The 26755-nt window shown below is 44.2% G+C and overlaps 1 protein-coding gene across 1 annotated transcript in view; it reads right to left on the reverse strand.

The window, feature by feature from the left end:
• Positions 1–26755, reverse strand: part of ST3GAL1 (ST3 beta-galactoside alpha-2,3-sialyltransferase 1) — a 75384-nt gene that overhangs the window by 21004 nt on the left and 27625 nt on the right. The window contains exon 2 of the mRNA XM_033065074.1: positions 2476–3252. Within this exon, the coding sequence (XP_032920965.1) occupies positions 2476–2787 (312 nt within the window). The 5' untranslated portion in view covers positions 2788–3252. The remainder of the gene's footprint in view (positions 1–2475; positions 3253–26755) is intronic.

The following is a 26755-nucleotide window of genomic DNA, read 5'->3' on the forward strand; positions in this document are numbered from 1 at the left end:
GTTATGGGGGGCATCAAAATATTTCACACATCCTGGTTGAAGATTGAAAAAGGAATCTTAGAAGATTTATTTTTACCATCTGGTAAAAAATTACTTTGATTTTGTATTCTGAAGTGGTATATTCCCTTTGAACTTGATCTGAATAAAAAAAAAAAAAATGAAAACACTAAAACGTAGTTAGACAGCCCTGAAAATTAATGAACAGCTTTTGTTTGGGAGGGGGAGGGGGGACTTTTGGCTGTTCTGAAAGTCTGTTTTTTTTCATTATACTGAAAAAGAAACAAACCTGCTCTGAAAGAATCTGTTTCAGGTTGAGCTGAATTCTTAATGCACTGGTGAGGCCACACCTCGAGGGCTGTGTCCAGCTCTGAGCCCCTCACTTCTAGAAGGACATTGAGGTGCTGGAGCAAGTCCAGAGAAAACAACAAAGAGGGTGAAGGTCTGGAGCACAAGTCCTATGAGGTGACTGAGGCTGAGGGAGCTGGGGTTGTTTAGCTTGGAAAAAAGGAGGCTCAGGAGTGACCTTGTCACTCTCTGCAACCACCTGAAAGAGTTGTGGCCAGGTGGGGCTCAGTCTCTTCTCCCAGGGAACTGGCAGCAGGACGAGAGGACACAGCCTAAAACTACGGCTGGGGAGGTTTAAGTTGGACATTAGAAGGAATTTCTTGGCAGAAAGGGTGATGAGACATTGGAATGGGCTGCCCAGGGAGGTGCTGGAGTGACCATCCCTGGAGGTGTTTAAGGAAAGGAAAGACTGGATGCAGCACCTGGTACCCTGCTCTGGTTGACAAGGTGGGGTTCAGATGCAGGTTGGACTCGATGATCTCAGAGGTCATTTTCAACCCAACTGTAACCAACCGATTCTGTAAATTGAGGAAGCACTGCTTTTAATTTTTTTTTTTTCACTACAAAAAGGAGCATTACATATTCAGACTTACTGAGTCCCAAGTTTTTTCTTTTTTTTTTGTTTTTTTTAAGAGAGAATGCATTCAAACCTCATGCTTAAATCAGTCAGTTCTGAGTGCAGAATGCAGAGTGGCTTTGCTCATGGTGTCCATGAGTGACCTCATCCTCTCGTTACTGAGCTCAGTCTGGGGTACACCCACTCCTCTGAAAACTGCCAGATGTTAGATCAGCTCAGCTTCCTGGTGAAACCCCACCCCAAGCCAAAGCAAGGACCTGAGCTTGCCATCATCCCTTCTCAAGGCTCCAGCAAAGTCCAGACAACAAACAGAAGGAACAGAAGGAAAACTGTGTGGGAGTTGCAAGAAAAACCACAAGCAATGGGAAATCAAAATCATGGCCGAAGGGCAGGTGAAAAGATTCAGCACCTGGAATACTTGAGACTCATTGTAAAAAGGAGGGACGTCATAAACAATGATATCATTTACACAACAATTAAAGATGGCAGAGTTCAGTGGCATTTATTTTTCAACACTAAATGCAACAGGCAGTGGAATGAGAAGTGATAAATCTGATACAGCCTCATTCCCAGAGCACTGACATCCCCTCTAAAACCCAAATGTCCCCACTGCAATAGTGGGTGTCTGTTGGAGAGACCCCTTCAGGGTGCCAGAGATGGCCTGAAAGCCCAGAATTCAACAACAAGGGTTGTGCTTGCTGCAAGACACCAAGCAGGCTGTTGTGTGTTCAAAGAAAGGCACAGGGGACTATTTTTCTGGAAGAGGGGGAAAACAAGTGCAATGAAACGGTTATTTCTCTGGGGTTGTTGCAGCAGAACCTGCACTTTAGCACCTCGCCAGCAGAGCCATGAGTAAACCAAACAACTGATGTCTTGTTTCAAGGGAACATAAAAGGGGCTTTTGTTAGGCAAAACAACAGGATGCATCTTTTTCCCTTCTGTGCTTTATGAACAAGGCATCCACTCGATTTCATGATGCTTGAATCAGGTTTCAAGGGGTAGCTGGACCACCCTGCTGAAGGATACACTTGGAGCTGTTCTTTCCAAGCCACCCACAGCCGCCCATGAGCTTTCCAGATCTATCAGCCACAACAGAGAATCTGCTCATATGCATGGAATTAATAATTTCCTATTTAATCATGCTAGTTATTTACATATTTCATGGTAGGGGAAGCCCTGGGGGAATTGCACACTTCACAATTAGTTTGATTATCCACCTTAATGAATGGCAAAAAGCCCATCTGAAACAGAAACAGAGGGGTTATGAAGCCAGATCTTTGGAAGAGAAGGGAGAAAAAAAGACAGTATTGACATTTGCAAATTCTGGATCTACCACCTAACTCTGCCAGGGACTTCTCTAGCTTGGAGCAAGTGAATGTGCACTCCAAGCCCCTCTGAGTTATCAGCAGCACAAACACCAACTTCCTTCCACCCCCGCCTTGTCAGCTGAGACAGGAAATGCTTTGGGCAGAAAACATCTCCTTCTATGTGCTTGGCATCCCTGGAAGCCTGACACCACCAAAGTCTGGGCTGTAGCCACACCCCCCACTTACCAGCCACCATCTGTAGCTGTCTTCTGGGATCAAGGCATTTTGTGAGGTCAGGAAGGGTTGCATAGTTGAGTTAAATCTCTGGTCGAACCAGAGGGAATGTCCCGGCTCCGAAATGCACGTGTGGCAGCTGCAGGGTCTCCTGGGGTACTTGAAGAGTTTCTGGACATGCTCTGAAAACTGCACAACGAGGTGTCTGGGGTCCCAGGTGGTCGTGGTCACCTGGTGGGTGTAGTTCAGCAGAAATGACGTCACTGTGATGAGCAGAAAGGCGAAGGTGAACATCTTCACATTCTTCCTCCTCACCACAACCATCTTTGCCCCTTGGGCTCTGCCCCCACAACGCAGGGTCCAGTGTAAGGCAAAAAGGAAAGGCTGCAGCAGGTGCCTGCCAGTTACCACCCCAGGCTCAGGCTGAACAGATCAGCTCCACTACTTCCAGCCATAAGGGAGAAGTCTCATCTTCCCCAAAAGGGTTCAAAAAGGCCAAGCTGGGTATTTCCTTTCACCTCCTCACAGTGCCTCGAAGTTCCTTCCACCTCTCTGTGTCCTGTGCTGACCTCTCCTGATGAGGGTTTACTGAAGACAGACCATTGCCTTTCTGCACACAGAAGTTAAAACTCAGGTTTTGTGAGAGAGCAAGCCATATATTAAAACAAGCATTCTTGTATTCTTTCTGTTGGAATTTAGCTCTTGAAGGATGGGATCATCTGGGGTTGTACATTCCATCAGAAAGATGTGCTCTGATATCCATTTAAGCCATGAAGAGAAGTTTGCAACCTAGAGACACGCAGACAAAAAAAGAAAGAAAAATGGTCAGATTTTTTTTTTCATTCTTCTTAACCTAATTTCTCTGCTTTTCCTTCCCCATCCCAAAACTTCTGACCAGGTCAGAGCCCTCAAAACATCAGCCCTGGCTTCAAGCTCTGCTCAGGTATTTGCACACTGAAGAGTGTGAGGGTGAAATTTTGGAAAGGGGGGAGCATCACCTGTGAACATTGAGTCTCCTTGTATTGAATGCACCTCCTGGCTCTGCTCTGGCCTTATTTGAATCACAGTCTGTAGCTATTTGAATGACAATGACTCACCTCCCTCCTTCAGGCTGACCTTGATAGCCAAAAGATACCAGCAAAGTATTCGTAACCCAGAGCAGCTGAACAGCAAGCATCTGGCAAAGGAGGGAGGAGCAGGGTAGGGAGGAAGATGAATCAGTTCTTTTCTCTTTCCTTCCTCAGCCAGCTTAATTTCTTAAGGATTGGGATTGGATTTGTGATTAGAGAAAGCCAAGAAAAAACAGCTCGTATGTCCTGGGACAAACAGGGGAAGTCAAAGTATAAATGGCCTTTGTTTAACATGGAAAATTGTCTTTTTTTCTGTCAAGGAAAGGGAGGCGATAGCAGCTTGATCCAAACCTAGGCAGAGAGGCACAGAGCTGTTTTGGAGGTACAGAGGGATCCAGAGCTGCTCTCCTTTCCCCTCCTGGTGTTTCCTGCCTGGCAGCAGCGATTTAAACAAGTTTTTAAAAGTCATAAATGAATCCCTACATCCCACAGTGTTTTGTTGGAATGCCATTGTGGGACAGGCATTGTTCTGTGGGAAGAAAAACCCGTTTATAAAACTTCAGATGTTTACAAAAAGTCCCAAAAGTGCCATTCTTAAATAACACTCCTTGTTTTGTTTGTTTTGTTTTTGTTTATTATAAAGGTAGGAAAAAAGAGAAGCAAACATGTCAGAATATGTGTCATTTATTAACAAGTGAAAGCCCAGCGAGGGAATCCTCATTCACTGCCAGCAAAACTGCAACTGGTGCTGTGAAAACTCATCATTTTAACCCATTCTGTGCATGGCACTGATGCAGGACCCCCCTCACTGCATCACCCAAATGTGCTGTTTGTGCAGACAGGAGGGAAGTGCAGCATCCCCAGCCTTCCTGCTGGCTCCTCTCCTGGGGATCTGCAAGGAGCTGCCCCAGGCCAAACAGCTTTTCAAGGGGTTTGACACAGCACCCTGGAAACAGCTTGGATTTTAGAGGTGGTGTGTAAATATTTAGAGAGTCCCACAAAGCCATTTCTGAAAACAGGAGCCTCAGACCTGGGTTTTAAACCTTTGCCCCAGGTTTCTCCTCCTCAGCACGTGATGGGCAGCATGTGCCCTTCAATTAGCTGCTGTTTGCCAAATGCCTCGAGATTTATTTTAAGTCTGGCCCCTCCACATGCATTTATAGGAGCTCAAGGGCTGACAAGTGGGTCAGGCTAGATAACAAAGGGCTTTATTAACCCCATCTGCTTGGGCTGCTTGCACCAGCAAATCAGGGAAACATCCTGCATTCGCTTTAATGTTGCAGAGGGAAGTTTTTACACTAACCAGAAATCTTCTGAAGTATTCCCAGGTAAAATTCAGAATTCCAGCCTTAGAGATGTGATGGGGATGCTGCCACTGTGTCTTGGAGAGTCATAAAGGGAGCTCAGGAGAACAGTGCACAGCCCCATCCACACCAGCTGCTCTCTTTGCTGCAGAACACCCCCAACACATTTGCTTTCCCAGCCTGGATGTAGTTGTGAGTCTAAACAAAAACACAGCCTCTAACAACCCTGAAAACAGCTGAATCCCAGAAGCAAATTGATTTTCCATTTATGGAGTGGATAATTCAAGAGCTGTAATGCTGGCAGGTCAAACCCCCACTGCTGTCAGCGCCGGGCCAAGTCAGTATTTGTAAACACAGCTCCTGCTCTTCTGTTATATTTTTAAGAGAAGGGAGGGAGATTATCCAGCCTTTCTTGGGAAAGCCTATAAAATGGAGTATTGTTGATAAAACAGTTCTGGCCTCCAAAACAAGCACTCATTTCACCCGATTTATTTATTTATTTACTGTAACTCAGCTAAGGTTAAAATGATATTTATAACTCAGGGAGGAAAAAACCCAAACTCAAACCCAAACCCAAACCAGTGTTTATACATGGGCTACAATCTCTTCAAATTCCTAATCATACTATCTTTTTTAGGATGTGATGGGAAGGAGATAAACCAGAGTTCCTAAGGCCCTTTTCCCTTGTGGATATGAACACTGGACGCTATATTTAAATTCTTACTACTTATGGTTTCCTCTGAATGTTCATGCTTCCTATAGATACTTACGATAGATAAATATACAAACACACGCACATATATTATATATATATATATAGATAGATAGATAGATACACACACACACACATATATATATAATACACACATATGTTGACAGAAAGGGTCCAGGGACTATATATTTGTTCTAGGGCCTGAGGAAAAGGATGACTGAAATGAATATAAAAGCTTTATTTTTTTTTTTTAAATTCGGTGTGATTTGGAACTTTTTATTTTCTTCTTTCTTAAAACACCTGGAAGATCCAACCCAGACATCACTACTTTTATTCTTCACAGCATCTTGTGCCACATTTCAGACTATCCCTGTGTCTGCCTCCCTCCCTCTGCTCACACAAGATGCATAAATCTTTGCAAAATTGTTTCCATAGGATTCACCAAGGTGCTGGAAAGTGGAAGGTCAGGAATTGGTGTGGGAAACCATGCAGGGATGCCAGCCCCAGCTGTCAGGAATGTTTCACTTCTGGATACTACCTGTGATAGTTAAATTGAGTCATTACAAGTAAGTATCATGATACCAGTCACAGTCCTTATCACCATCCCTGGCATGACGTTTGTGAACAGGCTATTTTGGCCTCACACCCAGAAAAAAATTCTGGGGAATTAAGGTGGGGAGATTTAGTGCCCAGGCCTCTCCCAGCTACAGTCCCCTGAGAGATAAGCAGAGCTTAATACTGCATGCCTGCAGCTGTGCCTGTGCCCAGAGATCCCAGCTCAGCCCACGCCAGCAGCAGGTTAAGCTACCTTAAGTGATTGGGTGCTTAAGGTCTTATTTCTGGTCTGGATTTTGCCTGCTACCTTCCCACTCCCCCCTCTTTCAGCCGAAGTCATTGTCCCCATGTAAGGCACCTTTGTGCACCCTGGGATGGTTTATTTATGCTGCTAATACCCAGTGATGTGCAGTGCAGGGAAAATGCAAAAGGTGATGTCCCAGGAAGACCAGAGAGGCAGGTTCAGAAGAAAAGACAAGTTCCTCCAAACTCTGTTCTGAGTGTAGAAGTGGGTCCAGGGTGATTAAATGGTCAAAAGTGAGAGCTGAGTTTAATCTTCTGTCTACATTTTACGTTGTAAAAGATACCAGGATCAGTCAATTGTGATTGTCGTCATTATCTTCTCACGTTTTAGAAAAAAGGAACAGAAAGAGCATTTTTTTCCTCCTCCAAGGTAGATTTTATTTGCATTGTAAACTCACAATCTAAGAATGTCCCTGGTCCCTTGCCAATCTGGTAATTAACAAAGATAAAAACACATCGGTTCAATGCACTAATATAAAGCAATTCTTAACACCTTAAGGAAATATTTTTTTTTACAAATCCACATACAAATGCAATGTATTCTCACCGCACTTGTCAGGCTCTCTGACAAAAGCTCATCTGCACACAAAGCAAATCTGCACACAAAGCAAATGTGCACCCATCTCCCACAAAGGAGCACAGAAAGGAAAGGGGAACCTAAATAATGCCCTGCTCCAGCTGCTCCCAGGTCCAAACCAGGAGCCACCAACTGCAGCAGCCCAAAGGGGGCACGAGGGCAGGTGGGAGGCTGAAATGAGAACTCAAAGAGGGGACAGCCTGCCTGCATCCCTCCCTGGCTGGCCCTGCACAGCCTCAGCCTCAGGCAGGAAACTCGCCCAGGTGAGCCAGCTCTGCCTGTGGGACTGGGACATGTTGCTGCCTTGGGTATGGGGTGCAGGGGAAGGGCATTTGGGCATTACACAACATCTTGTGGTCAGCCACACAACATTAGCATAACGGTTAAATTTTTAAAAATTTCTTTTAATGGATGGGCCTTAGACAAAATGCATGAATAGTAATGAAAAAACATTGAGAAAAAAAATCTCCATACTATTACTCATCCCCTCACACCGTAAATGTCCCAGTGCATTGGTGTTTGGCCCTTTTTTGATGCCTCCTTTCCTAGCAAAGAAGCGCTTTGTACCAGCACCATGGTGAGATCTTTGTTAGCTCCTGTTAGATGCTGCTGCTCTGTAACTCACATTAAAACCCTGGTGTGAAACACACTCTCTAGCTGAGGCTGCCAGCATTTCCAGACACAGCATGTCAGGAAAGAGAGCACAAAGACAACAGGGAACAGCAGCATCCTGGCACAGAGACATTGCCAGTGCTCCACGCAGGGCTTGAGCAGCTCAAAGGTCCCAAAATCCTTTAGACTCAACACTCACATATCCACACGTTGGAATTTGGGAAAGGACAGTGTGACCTGCTGCAGCTTTGGCCATCACACACCCCTTGGACATCCCACAGTGTTTTACACCTGGAAACTCTACCCTTGAAGGAATAAGTTCAGGATTTGCTGCAATTTTGACTTTAAGGGAATGCGCTGTGCTAGAAAGGCCTCAGCAGCAGAACTGCACGGGCCCATTTTCAGAAGCACAGCTCAGATTCCTGCCCTGTAAAACCTACCCAGATTAAGTAGTTTCTCAGCTAAGCCACTGACAGCTACATTGTTATAAATTTGGCAACACCGACAGTATGTCCCTAAGCATCCTTACTGCCATTTGAGGACTTTTTTCCTGTCCACACTTGTGAGTAACTCTCAGCAACCCTTGGTCTCAAAGCCCTGGCCTGGAGAAGATGGGAGGTTAAATCTTGCCTTGCTGTACCCACAAGGGCCCAGAGCAGCCGTGAAAGATGTCATTCTAGGGCAACAAAATCTTGTCCCTGGAAAAACACTCATAAATCCATGTCCCAGGTCTGTGCTAGGCCTGGAGAGAAACAATGGAGGGAACTGCTTCAGCCCAAACCACAGGCTTGTCTGCCCTACCCTGGCTCATCCCTGCCTGCCTCCCCCTGACATCTACAAAGAAACTCTTCATTGGTCTGACACCTCACCAGAGACTTCTGAGCTTTTGCTACGTGAGACAGAATGTGAATTAGAGGAGAGCCAGGCAGAGCTGGGCACAGGGAGTGAGTGTGGATCCTCACGGGGACACGACAGGGTGCTGCCTGCCCCTCCCTCCCTTCCTTCCTTCCTTCCTTCCTTCCTTCCTTCCTTCCTTCCTTCCTTCCTTCCTTCCTTCCTTCCTTCCTTCCTTCCTTCCTTCCTTCCTTCCTCCCTCCCTCCCTCCCTCCCTCCCTCTCTCCCTCTCTCCCATCTCTTAATTACATTATGGATTCCATGTAATTCCTCATCCCTGGAAGTGTTCAAGGTCCTGAGCAGCCTGGTCTAGTGGAAGGTGTCCCTGCCCACACCAGAGGAGGCTTGGAACCAGATGATCTCTAAAGTCCCCCTCAACACAAACCATTCTATGACTAATTAAAATCAGCTTGTGTTTTGTCTCTCAGAGCTCACTGGCTCCTTTCTCCTCTCCATCATTACACCCTCACAGAGAGGGCGTGCCTGCTGCTGTCCTGTGTGCTCACAGACAGAAAGGCAGACCCAAGTTACACCTGCCATTTAATCAGGGAGAAGATGATCTCTTCTGCCCCACGACTGACCATGCTGAGAGGCATAAATCTGTGATTGCCACTGTCAAATGGGATCACAGCACTGAAATCAGGCAAGGTGGTTGGTATATTCCTCTCACATTTATTAAAATGTTCACTCCAAGCAACTCAAAATAATCATATCAACACTGCCTGGAAAACAAAAGCATTCAGGAACATGTAAGCCATGAGAGAAAGTAGCTTCAGAAAAATTTGAATGCAGCAGCTCCTCTGTGTTTCTTGAATGTGAAGCCAGCTATTGGGCAGTGTTTCATCCATCACAGTAAACAGAAGAAAAACGGGAGATGGTTTATAGCCCATAACCTGTGCAGCATTTTAGATGCCAGTGATCTGGAAAAAAATCATTACTCACTTGTGCCTTATCAGTGAGCAGTTTGGCAGCAGGCTGGGGCTGGCCAGGTCAGCAGGGAATTTCCCTGGTACTGTGACACAGCCTGCCCTGCCTACATCAGTAACAGGTGGTCAGGGCAGGCAAGCGCCTTTTTGTGCAAAATGTGTATGGGATCAACAGAAACCTGGGTGGGGAATTTTCATTCTGTTGCCTCAAAATAAGTATTTATCTTGGCAGACTTTATCAGGCTTGTTGCTGAGTGGTCTGGAAATGAAAACTCCCTTGCAGTGTTTGAAGAAAGGGCTGGAGGATCTGGCTTGGAAAAGGTCACAAGTCTGCCCTTGTGCCTGGGTGCAGAGAACTACCATCCCTGCCACCTCCCACCGTGGTGAAAACATTTCTTCCTCCACCACATCCTCCTCCCCTGCATTCCAAGAGTTCACTCCTGCAAAGGCTGGAGAAAACACACTGTTAATTCCCAGGATTAATTGTACTGTTCTTCATGGGCTACACTCTGTACTCATGACTTCAGGCCAAGTGGGAAATTTTGCTTTGAATGGGACTGCAAATGCCGTGAAAGATTATCTGGCTCCAAAATCATCTTCATGAGGTTCAACAAGGGCAACCCCAGGTATCAATATAGGCAAGGGGATGAAAAGTTTGAGAGCAGATCTGAGGAGAAGGATCTCTCCTGTGAAGAACAGGCTGAGAGAGCTGGGTTTGTTCAGCCTGGAAAAGAGAAGCCTCTGGGGAAACCTTGGAGCAGTTTCTCAGTGTCTAAATGGGGCTTAAGAAAGGTAGGGAGAGACTCTTCAGCAGAGCCTGTAGTGACAAGATAAGGCAAAATGATTTTAAACTAAAAGGAGGTAGATTTATACTAGATAAAAGGTAGATTTTTTTACCATGAGAGTGGTGGAACACTGGAACAGGTTTCCCAGAAGGGTGATCCCTGAAAGTGTTGGAGACCAGGTTGGGACTCTGAAGAAAATGATCCAGAAGAAGTCCCTGCCCATGGCAGAGGGAATCTGTTGGACTAGATGATCTTTAAGGGTCCTTTCCAACCAAAACTCCAATTCTATGATTCTGTGATTCTAAGAGTTAAAAATGCTTATGATCCATTCTACTATAGTAAGAAATTTCCTTCTCCTTGATAAATGTCATGTCCCTACCACCATCTCTTCACACAGCACCTGACCCCCAGCCTTGAGAGAGGAGTGAAATTGGGTTTGGGGTGAAGGGAAAGGCTGGGGAGAGCCCAGCTCCCCCCCGGTGGCACCAGCTCTGCAAGGATGCCATTCACCTGGGTATCACTTATCATTCAGAAACACATGAATGTCTGGGGCTGTGGAGATAAACTCATGATCAATTTATTTCCACTGGGAGCTACAATGTGAGTAAGTCAGTGTTTAAAGAATGGCCTTTTGTTAGTGCAGCCAGGTTGGTACCAAGCCAGGGTCAGTGAAGAAAAGCACACTGGTAATGCACCACAGCTTGCCAGTGGGAGCTTGGTCCTGAGTTTTCCAGGTCATTACAGTGCCAAGGGAGCACTCAGCCTCATCTTCATAGCAGGAAACAACCATGAGATAAACTGGGAGAGGCCAAGGAAAAGTCTGAGTTTGTTGATGAATTCAAATTTAACATGCAGCTCTACTGCTGACCTGTTTATGGCCCATTCCTCTGGCTCAATCCTCAGTTCAAATATTTTCAGGACAAAACAGGAGCACTGGAATGACAGAACTGTCCAGCCAAGTCGTGAACAGTAGCATCTACAGCCAAGAGGCTGGAGTCTGCCAGGTCAACCAGAGATGCGTTGAAAAACAAGAGTGGAAAAATAAGCTGCTGGTCAGAATGTCTTTCACAGCCCCTGTCTTGCTAGAAAGTGATTTCAGAGGAGCCCTACCTCTCTGCACACACTCCATTAATCAGAAAATGGCACCTCTGCTTCCCTGTGGTACTTCATTTTCTTTTATACATTCAAATCCCCTTTCCCACAGACACACTCATGTTTTAAATAGCAAATTTATTGTTACAAGTACTTAAAAAATACTCTTTTCCTTCCTTATCCTGTAGTTTGCAATGCTGGGCAGACACATAGGTTTAACCAGCTGGATGAGAGCTTTTCTGTGGTGGGCCAACATTCACCAGGGTTTGGGATGGGATTTTCTGGGCTGCATGCCCAGAGTCCAAAGCTGGGACAATGAAAAGAATAATTCTGTGGTGGAAATCCTAAACTAAAATTCACCTGCTCACTAGAATTTATTCACTCTATCTCTGCGAATTGCTGTACTTCAAAGAGTTCCTTAAAAACATCCAAGCAGACAACTGGACACATAAAAATTGCTGTTTGATTCCTGTTGACAAACTTTGATAGCAAAGTCCATGGTGGACAGACTGCCCTTGTATTTCCACATCCTTCCCATGCCATTACGTGATTTGTAGCTGTGATCAAAGCTCTGGTACCCTTTGCTTGGAAAAAAAGAGTTATCAAAGAGACTTCCAGGACACCTGTGTGTGTTTGCACCTAGAAGAATTTTTAAGTGGTTCATGATAGGACAAGTCCAGATTTGGAGCTGGTAAGGAACTTCTCAACCACAATTTATTTTTATTTCTGTCTTGTTTCAAATCAGTTTGTCAAAATTAAATCTATTTTTTTTATCTTGATTTGCTATATTAAAGAAATTTTTAAAAATAAGGATCTTTGACATTTTAAATTAAGAAATCTCCTTTTCATTTTGCAAAAGCTATTTCTGGAAAATGTGTAACTTTTGATAATTAAAGGAAAGTAAAATATTTAGAAATTAAAAACAGAACAAAAACACCACCACCAGCATCACCACCTTCCAAATACAAAGCACACCTTTTATTACTTGTGAGAGAGATTAAAAAAAATTCACCCCTTCTTTTTGGTTTTAATTTCATGTTGGGATGACTATGGACTATTTTTAAAGTCCTGCTAATTTACCAGAGTAAGAAAACTACTTTCATGTAATTCAAGAACACAGTGACTAATTAAAAATAGCAGCATTATTAGAAACAGTAGTAGATGCAAACTAAAATTAGTAGATGCAAACTAAAACTACTGAAAAGTGAATCCTGTAGCTGCATTTGTTTTAATTTCATAGCACTACAGGTGAGGATATAGGATTATTTTAGACTGTAGAATACTCTGAAGTAAAGGTGTGCAGTGGGTTGGCCCTGTCTGGATGCCAGGTGCCCATGCTGGACATGAGGGCAGCTCCTGGCAGCTTCTCACAGAAGCCAACCCTGTAGCCCCAACCCCAATCCCACCACCAAAACCTGGCCACACAGTCCCAGTACCAAATGGAACATACCACAGGTGTTTTGCCACACCATCTGTGAATATCCAGCTCAAAAATATTCACCAAGCTATTCCTTGGTTAAAGCTGTAGGGAAAATGTATGTGGCTATAAATACAGTTATTCATGACTTCAAAGAATGTGTTGTGAGGAACATTAATTTCTGATATTAAGAAAGTGATTAATGCACTGCAGGGGATCTCATGGCATTGCAATCCTGAATGCCAAGAAAGATTGGATGGTGGTGATGATAATATTGATGATATTATCAATAATCCCAAAACCCTAAGAAAATGTAGGAAAAATGTTTCTGTGCCCATGTGAGCACCTCTGACTGTCGTTGCTGGGATTCCTGCCCTGGAGCAATACCAAGCAGCTGCTGGCACTGAGGGGCTGTTAACAGGAGCTCAGCTGATGGGATCCTCGTTAAACCAACAGCGTTTCTCTCACAATCGATGGCTCCACCTGACACAGCACTGCATTAAACATTTATTCACCGGGCAGACTGAGTTCACTCTGGGTAAGATTTAATGACACCACAGGGATTTTCTCATTCATTAACCTGGGATTTATATTTAGTCTTTATGGTGCTACAAAGGTGTCAAACTACCCACAATTAAATTCAGAGGTGTTTTAGCATCTGTGCATAGTCTGGACCTGACACCTACTGCAAACCTTGCAAGAACAAAATAATACTTCAAGGTTTTCATCTACTGTGCACACTATGATAAGTTTGGCAGCCACAGAAAGTTTACAAGAAGTCTATAAATGATACAATAAAATATATTAAAGGTATAAGTAACAAATTTGATAATTAATATACTGTGTTGCAAGCCAGAATTGCAAAGCCATTAGGCAACCACTTTAATTGATTGATCAGTTATGTCCCTAATGGGTGTATTTGACCTATGTGGATCCAACTGCACTGGATGCTTTTGCTACCAGCCCAGGCATCACCCAGCCTCCATCTGTGAGGTTCCCATTCCAGCTTTTGCCCTGCATCTACAGCAGAGGTGACAGTCAAGAAAGAAATGAATGAATCAGGCTGCCTTTAATCCAGAGGACTGCTAGTTCTCAGGCTGTCTCTGATACCTGATGGATACAGGCAGCTGCCCAGAGCAGGGCACATGAACATGGCCCATCAGCACACCACTGGTGGAAGTGCTCTGAACTATGTAGGAGCCTGGGTACAGAAAAAACACAGGGTTTCAGTGAGGAAGAAATATTGTCTACTTGTGTGGACTTTTTAAAGTGTTTTTAGAAAACAAAGATTAGCATACATCAAAGTGGCACACAAAAAGCTTCCCGTAATCCTGAATATGAAAATATGTCAAGAGCTGCATGCAAAATGGATTTGCATACATCAGAGCTGCACATACAGCACTCAGCTGGGCAGCCTGAACTGCATTAAAAATGGTAATACTGAAGTTTTGGATGCTGATAATTGAAGGCTGGAGAAACACAAACAGACAAGCACACAACTATGGTATCGTTTCTACCTGTCTTACTTAGATGGCTAAAACATAATCAGGGAGTCTGCTAAGGTAGCCAGCAATCCTTGAATATTTAAGGGCTTCCTCGTTCAAAGAGAAATTCAAAGTATCACTAAGCCACACAGAAATAATTAGCAGAGGAAGATTCAATTAGTTTAGTATTTAAATTTTCAACTCTAAAATGGTATCATTGATTGTATAAAAGGAGAAATTTTAACACAAGAAAGTGGTGACCGATTCAATATTGTTTTGGTCTTGCCCTCTGCAGTGCTGCCAGCATGCTACCTAGAAATCAAGCTACAGCAGGCCAGATGCTGAATTGCCCCTCTTACCTATGACAAAGAGTGGCAGAGGGGGGATCTCTCTCCTTGGTGCTCTTGGTTATTGAATCAGGATGGGGAAGCCCTGGCTGCTGACTTTTCCCAGTAATACTTTCCAGCATCTTCCCAGTTAGTGACACATTAGAAAACCAACAACAACTTCTTGTGTATCAACAAAAGACAAAGACCAGTCCTACGTGGGTTGGTTTGGTGTTTGTCAGAAACCTCAGCTTCAGCCTCAGTGTCACTGTCCTGAAGTGACCATAACTGTAAAATCCCTTTGTCAGCACAAAACCTACAGCAGGGCAACATCAAAAACCAAATTCTGTCCTTGGGTCCAAGATCACACCTCTCATTCAAACACTGAGAACAGGATACCACACTCACTGCAATATCCTGCCCTCACCTAAATCATCCCTCTGTTTTCAGTGGGACAGGGAAGCTTTTCTTTGGGATCACAAGGCTTTGTGGATATGACTATTGCAATGAATGGGGGATCCTGCTCTCACTCCCATGAAAAATTTTGTGGTAACTTTTGAAATGGAGTTTATGAAAATGTCACCACTTGCTCTAGAAAGAAGGCTCCTGGCAAGCTTGAATAGGCACACTGTTAAAACTAACAGTCCCCAGTGACCACAGGCAGCAGAGCCCTGGGGTTTTGGGTTTTCTCTTAAATGAGACACCAATTTGTGTCCAAAAGTTTGCTTTAAAAGTGGCAGCTACAAGATTTTTATTTGTGTTTTGCCTTTATTAAGGAAAGGAAAAAAGAACTTTTAATTAAAATCTCTCTAAGATTTGCAAGGAAGTGTATACCAAGAAACTCTGAGAAATGCGCTGTTCTGCTTGGCTTGGTTTTAAACAGGGTAATATGAGTTTTAAATCTTTTTATACCACGCCTCTCTTGTTCAAAAATAAAAAGTGAATGCTGAAAAATAATGACTGCATCCAAAGGGAAGTCATTACAAACAGAACTTAGACATTCCCAGAGGAGAACTGACCTATGACTTCTTACGGAGGAGATGCATCGGCTGAAGGGCACTATTGTTTTTCATTTCTTCTGAAATGAGATGTGATTTCCCAGCCCCAGAAGTGTTGTCACACTCAGCTACAGAGGGATGATCCAGTACTTGGTAATTGCTGTTGCTGGGGAGTTTCCATCCTTAGGAAAAGAGAATGGATACCAGGGGTTCCTGTCCCTCAGTGGATTGCTGGATCTTTGTTTGAAAGATGAAGTTTCCAAGTTTCCAGTTCCCAGCACCACTGCTGCTGAGATGTTTCCAAACTTGCAGCTGATGCAAATTGTTCTCATTTGGCAGCCTCCTGTATTTCTTGCTTCTGAATTTCATTGCCCCTGTTCTGGTTTATGTGCATGGCAGATTTGGTGCATCCCTCATTTCCTCAGAGAGGAAAGTTTGAGAGACGCGCGGCAGGGAGGCTCACAGTGACAGCACACGAAGGCAAAGTGATCTTTTCTGAGTTTTACAAATGTCTGCAGTCATTTCTGTTCAGGGAGCTACCAGCCAGAACAGCAGCCAAGGACAAGACTGCTCACCCCTCAGAGCCACGGGGAGAGGTGCAGCTCCTGGCTGACACCAAAACTGAGACGTTTTGGCTTTAATCCTGGACATTTGTTCATAGACTCGTGGGAGGCTCAGCTGGGTGAGGTGCTGAGAGGTTTCCTCCCATGCAAAGGCAGTAGCAACAAGTCACACATAACTAATAGATGACCTTTTAACTCCTTCCCCACAAACAACAGGAAGTTCTCTTGCCTCTCTTAAGTGATTTGTTATCAGTACTGGATCGTAAGACAGCAGCAAAAAATGTGCTTCCCCAAACTCTTATTTAACAGTCTTAAAGGAATGAAAAAAGCCCAGCCTTCAGATGAAACACTGCTGCAATCCTCTCAGTCCTGGATGAAAATGAAACTCTTTGGGATCACTTCAGAGCATCCCCCTGCAGAGTCTGTGAGCTGAAGATGCACCCTGGCTTGCACAGCAGTGCAGGGGGCAAGAATCATAGAATCACTCCGGGTGGAAAACACCTCTGAGACCACAGAGTCCAACAGTTAACCCAACACTGTCAAGTCATCATTAAACCACGTCCCCAGGTGCCACATCCACATGCCACATCTACTTGTTTGAACATTTTCAGGGATGGTGATTTCCTTAATTCTCCGGGCAGCCTGTCCCAGTGCTCAATAGCCTTTGTGGTGAAGAAATTTTTCTTAATATCCAATCTAAACACACCTCCAAACATGCCCTGGCACAATGTGAGGCTGTTCCTTCTCATTCTATCCCTTGTTATTTGGGCAAAGAGACTGACCCCCACCAGGTTACCGTCTCCTTTCAGGGAGTTGTAGAGAAAGTCTCCCCTCAGCCTCCTTTTCTCCTGACTAAATGAACCCAGAAGGAAATGACCCCTGATTTAGATACAGGCAGCCTGGGAAATAATCTCAGCCTTATTTACAGGACATGACTCTGGTGGGAAAGATAGGGAAAGTCCTGGGAAGCCGTTGTCCAGGCAATCAAGGGGGAGGAGCAGGCAGGGTGGGCAGGCTGCTCACACACATCTGTACAGAGCCACAGGGGCTGCACTGCAGGGACACTGATTTTACTCTCAGGCACCTACCAAAATGGCTAAAGTGTGTTTCCATAACTTTCCTTCCTTTCCTTCATCCTCACCTTTTTACTCCAAGGTAATGGAAGGAACAGGAGAAGGTACAGGGAAAGAGGATTTGCCTGGATTAGCAGGCAGCAGGAAGGGTGTGGGAGCAGGTTTACTGACCTGCTGACAGGGCTTACTGTTGGAATTAACCCCTATATGGGTCATGCTGCTGTGTGTGGAGGCACACAGGGGTGTCCAAACTTCTGCTGGCCTGAACCAAACCAACCTCCCTCTGAGACAAAATCCCTCCTCTCTAGGAAAGGATAAAAAATGAGAGAGACATTCCCCCTCTTTCTCCCCATAGCTTTTATTAGAATCATGGAATGTTTTGGGTTTAAAGGGACCTTTAATGATCATCTAGTCCAACTCCACTGCAATGAGCAGGGACATCTTCAACAACATCAGATTCCCCAGAGCCCATCCCACCCAACCTTGAATGTTTCCAGGGATGGGGCACCTACAACCTCTCTCGACATCCTGTGCCAGGCTTTCATCATCCTCCTCTAAAAATTTCTTCCTTATATCTAGTCTGAATCTAAGCACTTCTAGTTTAAAACCATTATCCCCTGTCCCATTCCTACAGGCCCTTGGATTTTTTGGTGCCTTCTCCAACTCAACAAAGTAGGGCTGGGTCTGCAATAGCATCCATGGGGTGAAACATGATTTACAGCTCAACCTGTTCAACACAAGCAGAATAAAAACAGGATTTGCTTTCAGAAACAACTTTACAAAACCCACGGAGGTGAGCTGAACATTTGGTGGCCCAGCTCCCCAGCACTGTCATAGCAAACAGGGTAAATTAAGTTTTTGCAGCCCCACCAGTGCTACTGGGCAAGAATAAAGCTCCTTTATGTCCAGATGCCTGTCAGCAACATCCCACCTTGTGCAGGTGAGGTTCTGTGGGTGATACCAGCCCCAAGCCCAGACAGCACAGCTCTGGGAGAGCACATGTTCTCCTGTCCCCAAGATATCTAATCCTTTGGCTCGGCAGGTACTGCACGTTACTTCAAGTTGGCCAGACATCTTTGATCTTTGCATGAGTGTAGAAATTTCAATCTAATTAGGAAACTAAAATAGAACTGTCTTCCTGATGAGCAAGCAAAGAAAGAAAACCCTAATAGTGCTAGACAAAAAAAAAAAGAAAAGCAAAAAAAAAAAAAGCCAGACTTTAAGTGATAAAATTCAGGTGGCATTTGTGGCTGTGCAATGACAAGCAAGTAACAGCCAAAGCACTCACTGCTTCCATTTGTGGTACTCCACATGAGATTTTTGGAGTATGAGTTTCCAGAGATGCTGAGAATCCACCCCTAACTGTTTTCCATAACTTTTGCCACTCAGTGCCCCCAGGAAGGCAGAGCAGAGTCCTTCAGGATTGGTCTGCTGTTCCTCAGACTGAATCACACAGTTCACCCTGTTTTCAGCAACATCCAGCTTTGCTGTGACAGCATCTCGTGCCACATTCATGCACAGACATCACACCCCTCCCAGCTGACACAGGGCTGGCTTCCTTTCTGTTTTTGAAGCTCTTTGGGAAGATGTCACAGAGATGGACTGATCACCTCTGTTTTTATTTCCTGACCCGCTGAGGTTCATTTGCTGTGGGAGGAGAACCCCTTGGAAGGGAAGGTGGCACAAAACAAGAGGGTTATCCAGCCCCCATGACAAGCTGTTCACAACAAGCCCTGTTTTTTTGGTAATCCCTCCAAGTTCCACCATACACAAGCCATGCTGTTGCCAGCTCTGCTTTGCAGATGTGGAAGGGGTGAGTGAGCCTGCAGGCTTCCATCTCATTCTCATCATTATGGAGCTTGAGGTAGAAATGTAACACCCATCCCTGGCTCCCAACTCTGCTCAGAACTCCACTTCTTCCCTTTCCCACAGCTGCTCGGCATTTTGATGGTAATCATCAGGACTGGGAAGCTGGTGCAGTAGCAGAGATGTTACTTTACCCTCTGTAGCCCCTTCATGCCTCCAACCTGCAGCTTTTTCAGGGCTATGTTCAGCCTCTGAACACTTGTTAGGCAGCCATCCCTGCCAGGGGTAAAAATTAGTTTAAGATGGAGTTGGCTGCTGCTCCCATCACTCTTTGCCAAGCCTGATGCCTCCCTCAGCAGATTTCCTGGCATAGCTGGACTGAAGGAGAAGCACAAGCTGTGCATGGGCTACTGGTAAGGGCCATTTAGTTTACAAATGCACGGGTAGCATGCTTAGCACTAAGCAGGTAATGGGAGATTGAAACCATAAAAATACATTCCAAGGCTTCTTTGGTCCAATTCACATCCTTGTGCATGTGATTGTGGCAAGTGGAGCTGAGTTCCAAGTACAATCAGTGTATGGGCACTGCTGGCAGTGCAAACCTGCAGGCACAGCAGCCACTCCTCAGTCACACCAATGGAGTTTGGGGACCCATCCAAGAGCCTGGGTGCCCCATTCCCAGCTGCACTGAGCCCCCTTTCCACTTCCAAAGGCTCTCACTTTGCAGTGGTTCCAATGGCTCCTGCTGTAGATATTCCCCATTCCCCCACGCCTTCACAGACACCAGCAGAGCTGCTCATTTGAATTACTGTCCCCTTCCCCCCACACAGTAATCTCCATATATACAAACTCCAGAGTTAAGGGGTTGCGTGGTGCTTTTTATAACTTTACCACCAACTCAGTTTTTAAGAGCCAGATTAGCCTCTGCAATTTGATTGTGCTGCTATGGCAGTAATAAGAAAAAAGTAATTTCTTTTACTTAAAAAAAGAAAAAAATCAATAATTGGCATTCCTGTGTAAGGCCTCTGACATTAATTATAAATAAATGTTAGCCTTACTAAAATAAGAAAGGGAATTTATGGCAGCAGGTTGCATGCTGCTGCTGAAGCCTGTGAGGCTGCTGTGATACAGATGCAAAATATAAAGTCTTGAGGACTGCAGTTTGTATTTTATTGCCTCAGAAAATAAATGTGTAAATAGCAATAAAATGCACAATTATTTAGCACAAAGCCAAAAGACTCTGCAGCATTTATAGGCTGATGGATGGCTTGCCTGCCTGCTCTAATTTTCCATAAAACAAGGAAGACAAGGATGGAGGAAAATAAACAATGGCTCCTGTCACTGTGATTAGCTGCGAGGCGCCAGGTGAGAGCAGCCGGTCCCTGGAGAGGGTAACACTGAGCTGCTTCAGCTGCCTTTTGCTTCAGGAATGGAGCCCAGATTGCAGAGCTGCTTGGCAAGGGCAGCTGAGCAGGGAGGCAGGGTGGCTGTTCCCAGGGTCTGGATGTGCCCCATCCCTGATGCCTCTGGCAGAAGAATGGAGCAGCCAGCTTGGGGTGGGCTGAGGGCTCAGTGCCCACAGTGGGAGGAGGGGGTTTTAGGCAGCCCTGCCACAGAATGGTTTCTGGACAAGAAAAAAGACGTCTGGCCCTGATAATCTTGGAGGTCTTTTCCAACCTTAGTGCCCCTATGATTCCATGAAAATCATGCTGGTGCAGAAGTCAGTGGTCAGCTGTCAAGGCATCACCCATGACATGATGAAACAGAGAAAGCCTTAAAAAAAACTTGGGGGCGGAAAGTGAAAGTCCTTTAATGCCATTTATTAAAAATCATGGAGTGGGGAGCAGCATTTGAAACTCTTTATGGGATAAAGAGAGCTACCAGCTGGTTCCCTTGCATGATTCTGTGACCCATGGTGATGGCCAAGGAGCCATGGGGCTCCATGCTGGGCCCTGGCAGCAGGAGCTGGTTTGCCTGGCACCAGCCACCAGTTATCTGCTGCCTCCACCTGCATCCAGAAGACACCATGCCATTGTCACCCACCCTATTCAAGAGCATTTCTTAGTGTGACACAGGTACATGTTATCTACTTGTTTCTCATTTGTTTTCTTCTAGCTATATATGTCCATGTAGGCACACAAGCCCAAATTTCACATACTGCCTTTCTCTGGGTCAGAGAAGCCACATACAGCTATTCATATTTGCACAAGCCCTTTTAGGCCACTGAGGTTGCAGAGACATGAATCTGAGTGCTTAGTGTGATATTAACACAGGTTGCTTATGCAGAGAGCAGTACTCCTGCACAGGGTGATGTAATGATGGAGCAGGTGAATGGAGGTGTTCAAACTCTTGGGTCTCTCCCCACAAGCGCCCAGGATAAGACCCAGGATGTGCAGTTCCAGCCCTGAGACAGTTCCAGTTTCCATCTCTAAGACACAACCCTCAATCTCATGCTTTCAATGCACACTTGTAATGTTGGAGTGAAATTCTTCCCCTGATTGATCACAGTGCAGAGACTCACTCCTGGCCACTGGAAATGTGGGGAGCCTCACTGTGCTGGGTTGACCCTGGCTGGATGACAGGTGCCCACCAAAGCCACTTTGTCACTCCCCTCTGAACCTGGACAGGGGAGAAAAATAAAATTAAAAACTTGTGGGCTGAGATAAGGACAGGGAGAGATCACTCACCAGTTACCACCACAGGCAAAAGAGACTCAACTTGGGAATCAGAACAGGACAGTGAGAAATAAAACCTCAGGGTGTGCAGAGCTGCTGCTCTCATATTCTCCCTCCTCTCTCCTCTGGCTGCTGCTGAGGAGCAACTTTTTCCCATTTACACATTATCCCAGAGGCACCACCAGCATTGCAGAAGGACTTGGTCCATCCTGGAGCCACTTGGCTTTGGCTCAGCTGGACATGGGGGGAAGCTTCCAGAAGCTTCTCACAGAAACCACCCCTGTACTCCCTCCACTGTCAAAACCTTGCCATGAAAACTCAACAGACTTGCATTCTCATTTCCTGGGCTCCCAATTTAGGCACTGAAACTCAGTGCCTGAGACAGTGAGAATAACCCAGAGTGCAGCGGAAGGAGATACCTCAGCTGACAACAGAGATTTTTTTCACTGCTGGCCTTGTCAGTGTATTTTGAGCCTGCTCCAACTTCATGCAAAGCCAGCTGAGTCTTTCAAATTATTTCCACCAGCTGTTTTATCCAAAATCTCTTTTTTAAAACAATTAGGGATGAATTTTAGTACTGTTCCAATTTATAACAGTGGACATTACATGCAGGACAGCTCCTATATTTAACAGAATCAGGACAAAACCCCCAAAAATAACAGAATAGAGACAAATGCTGTCTATCCACATCAAGTCCATTCACTTCAGTGAGAATTCCAGAAGCAGGTCCTGCAAGAAGGGTATTACTCTTGCTAGAGGGAGTGTCCTGAGAAGTACTCTTGATGTAACTTGTCAGACCTAGTTCATATCACAAAGCCAACAGCAAAGTTTCAAGTAATGTGTTCAACACATGGAACATCATACATCAATTACCAAGCTGCAATGTGGAATCAAAAGAATGCTAAAGACTGAGTTCTGCCTTTCCTCAAACATTTCTCTTTGATAGAATAAAAAAAACCCAGTAATCATCAGTGTGACTGTCTACTTGGATTTGAAAGCAGATGATGAATAGTACATCCGTTTTTCACTTATTAATTTAACTAAGCTTGTTGCATAAGATCTGCTTATTTTTGGAAAGCAGTCCTTTCTACCTGTCCCAACAGCACATTACTGAGTTGGCAAGAAGCATGAGCTTTTGAGTGAATACAAGAATTTCTTCAGCTTGAACTCACTTGCCAAATATTTTGTCTTGAAAGTCTGGGTCACCCATTATGAGTTTTTGAAGGAGAAAGTCCCCTTGACCAGCTTTGCCATAGCTTCCATTTCATTTGGCTGTGTGAGACACCTGCAGTTTATTTATCTCACAAAGAAAAATTTGGCAGATAGGACTCCTCTGCCAGATCACACACTCTCAAGAGTGCTGAGCAGACTCATCTCCTTCCACTATCTTTGCTCAGGACAAAACTTATTGTTCCAAACCCAGGGCTAGATGCACAGAAAATGGCCTGTGATGGCTTTCATCCCATGCCTGTGATGTCTGTGCTCCATGGGGCTGAAGGATTCATCCTGAACCCTGCAGAGCATGAACACCCCAGAATACCCTGGCTGGGATTGAGCTCCAGGAGATCTCATTCTGGCCCCACAAACTGATCTGCAACAGCTGAGGACTTCTCTGCACTGCTCTATGCTGGCTGTTAATAACTGGATAGACTGGAGGAATAGCCTGAATAGTCAGTCCTACTGTGGCTGTCACCCAGTGTTTATATTCCTTAGTTCAAGTCTCATAAAAAGCCCAACTGTTGGTCTTGGAAAGATAAATCAGCATTTCATTATTTACTCTTGCTTCCATGAGATGCTATCAATCACATCCAATATATATTTTACGGTTCTTCTCTTTTCTTTGCCTTATCACTGTACAAAACACAGTGCTGGGGGAGAGAACACCAGCCTGTATCTGAATGGAAGCAATTACAAGTTTTGAGAGGCCAGGGTGCTGTGTTGGATCTGTATCTGTATCTCTGAATGGAGATCTCAGGGCTTTATGAAGACAACAAAGACTTGGGATGCCTTAGCTCTCTTGTGCTCATAAAGCTGATAGAAAGGAGAAGACCAAAGGCATTAACCTTTGTCCAGCAAGGGATAGTCAACACTGCATGAATACAGTAGAATAACAAATAAGACACTAGTTGGCACTTTAAATGGCTCCTAATGTCCCTCCACAGCCGTGCAATGGGCTGTCATCACTACAAGCCAGGAACCAGATGCCTTTATTTTTAATTGCATTGAAGAGATAGTGGTCTCAGGGAAGTCACTGCCCAAAGGCAAGACTGATCACAGCCCCTCCCCAGGAAAGTGCTCCTCTGAGATGTCATTTTCCCCTGCACTGAAAAATGCTCCTAGTTCAAAAATTCATGGCATGAGTTCAAATGTCTCCTAGAAGCTCTTTCAACCACAGCCACAAATATGGTTTCACTCTTCAAATGCTGCATTGGCAGTAAAATCAAAGCTTTGCCACTGCTTGGCCATTCCAGTTTGGAAATAAATTTTTTAGCCAAGATTTCTCCAGTCAACCGAATTCCCACTAGTCATCAATCACAGCAGCCTGCTCAGATGAAGGTGATACTCTGAATTTGTCTACAGCAAAGTAACCCCTTGATTTTGGTGCTCTTGTGGCTTTTCCTCAAAGGTAAATTTCTTCACATGAATCATTACATAGAACCTCTCTGTCTTCCAGTTTGCTATTGAACCATCCAGGAGGCAGCATTTAAATGCAAGAAGGTAAAACAACAGTATTGACTGTCCTTTGTCTGGGTTTATTTAATTCTCTAAAGCAAACAGTTTGTGTGAATTGCATTCCTGGTAATAAAATCGTCTTGCACATTTGCTTATAGAGGGTCACCAGGGAGAGCAAATGCACCTGTACTCAGCAATAAATGCTTGATTCTGTATTGCACAGCAATTATTCAAAATGAGAGAGACTATTGGATCCAAGACTGCTGCCCTTAAGGACTCAGCCTGTCAAGTTGCATAGCTCTGTACTTTTTATCCAAGTGGATTTCATCTCCACAAATTTATTACTGGGTGATATTCCAGTCTTTCAGTCCAAGTTGCACCAAGCTTGAAAAATATTTGACTACCAGACTGCCTTTTCTCTGCTATAAGGGGCATTGCTTTTTTATTATTATCATTTTTTATCACTATCCCATAGCATATGAAAGGAGCAAAATTTAAAATGCATGGGTGGTTTATTCCAGGAGGACAGAGAAAGGCAGAGATTTCAATTGAATCACACCTAAAATTGCTTCATCCCTGGCTTTAAAAATGCCGTAGTTTAGTCATCAAGAGGAAGTTATGATGCTGGCACGTATTTATTTTCTCATTTTTTTTGTACTTAAGAAATTTATCAGGAGTGTGGTATTTTTCTGTCTTCTTAAATTAAACAAGGAGCCATTAATATATATCACAAACACATCCTTCTGTAGATACTTTCTTGGCATTTATTACTTACTTAGACTTGCACTTGATGTACTTTTGCATATTGCTCAGAAAAGAGCTTTGAGTGCATGCAGAGATGTGAACCAACTTCTCCTTAAAGTAAGATTTAATCAACGCAGTGCCACCCCAACCCTGACCAGATGATCAGTCACCACGGCTTTGAGTAATATCTTTGGATGTCTGAGCTAACACACAATTACAGATCACTTAATCACCAAATTTAATCAAGATAATAATTAGGCACTGCATCCTGTTTAATGCACAAGGACGTGAGCCTTCCAGCTCCTGCTGCCAGATCGGAACTGAACACAGGAATGGAGGTAAAGAATCAGCAAAGTCGACAAACTATATCCATAAATACAGAAGAAAAGCTAAACTCAGCTTGCCAAATCCTTAAGAAATCCAGTTTTTTGTGCCAGTCGAAAACCTGAGCCTACACGATTCTTCCAACATCCTATTTCTTCAGAAGTCCAACCTATTATTTTGGATTTGACCAGGCTTGAGAGATAAAACTCAGGGTCCTGGCACAGTAGGTGTTCAATTGGTGCTTAGTAAGCACTTTCTGCTCAGATAAAGCCTGCTCTGCAGAAGGGATGAGGGGGGAAAGGAAAAGCTCGATTAAGTGACTTTTTGAAGGTCAAAAATCAGAATATAAATCTGTCAGTCATCTCAGCCACTGTACTACACTGCCTCTTGCATCAGCTTTGTAGGTCCAAGAAAACAGTTACAAGACTCTACACTTAATACATTTTTTGAAGCACCCCATATTTACTGTAAGCTGAGCAAAGTCACTTTCTGGGATAGATTCTATTAAGAAGATTTTTCCCTATTTTCCTCCGACTTCAAAGTGCCACGTGAGTCTCCTTGTTAGAGCCTGGTGACATCCACACATCCCTGAGCTGGGGGACAGCTGCTGCAGCAATGCATCTATAAACATTAAAAAAGCCTAGAAACATGAAGGTTTGCAAGAAATAATGAAGGGGTATAGAAAATTGGGTAGATGACCCACCAGGCCATATCTATTTCTAAACTCTACAAACCCTCTGTGTTAAAAATAGGATGAAAAGTTTTGGTTTTTTTTTTTCTTTTAAACCAGTGGGGATATTGGTTAACATTTTATATTCAAAAAGTGAGTGATTTTTAATAAGAGCCAGCAGGAAACCAACTCCAGAGAGTGATGGGGAAGTAAAATCCTTTCTTTATATACCTGAGACTTAAAAAAACCTAAAGTAAAAGTAGAACTGAATGATGGTTACATTTTAATCTTCAGAGCTACTGTTAGCTGCAATAAATCCCTTTTGTAAAATTGGTGTCTTGAGCTGCAAATTCTTATCAAGAGTGTTATTATCAGCCAGTGTGGGACTGTGAACAAGAATTCTCACTGTATTTTAATGGCTGCTGGCCATATCCATCAAAAAGGGGACTCTAACAGACATACAGCTATAATTGTTCAAATTTTAATGGATATATGGCATTCCCATTCATTATTCAAGTGACATTCAGATGCAGTTTCAGTCAAAGCTGCCTCTTCATAAATGTTATTAGCTACAAATGTGCCTTTAATAAAATATTACACTGTGCAAAAATAAAGCATTGTACTGATAATCAAAGGAAAATGAATGGAAGAACTAAAATCCACGCCAATACAGCCTGAACTCCTTAGTCAGTCAGAAACCTCTTTGATT

This window comes from Catharus ustulatus, chromosome 1 (assembly GCF_009819885.2).
Source record: "Catharus ustulatus isolate bCatUst1 chromosome 1, bCatUst1.pri.v2, whole genome shotgun sequence".
Lineage (NCBI taxonomy): Eukaryota > Metazoa > Chordata > Aves > Passeriformes > Turdidae > Catharus > Catharus ustulatus.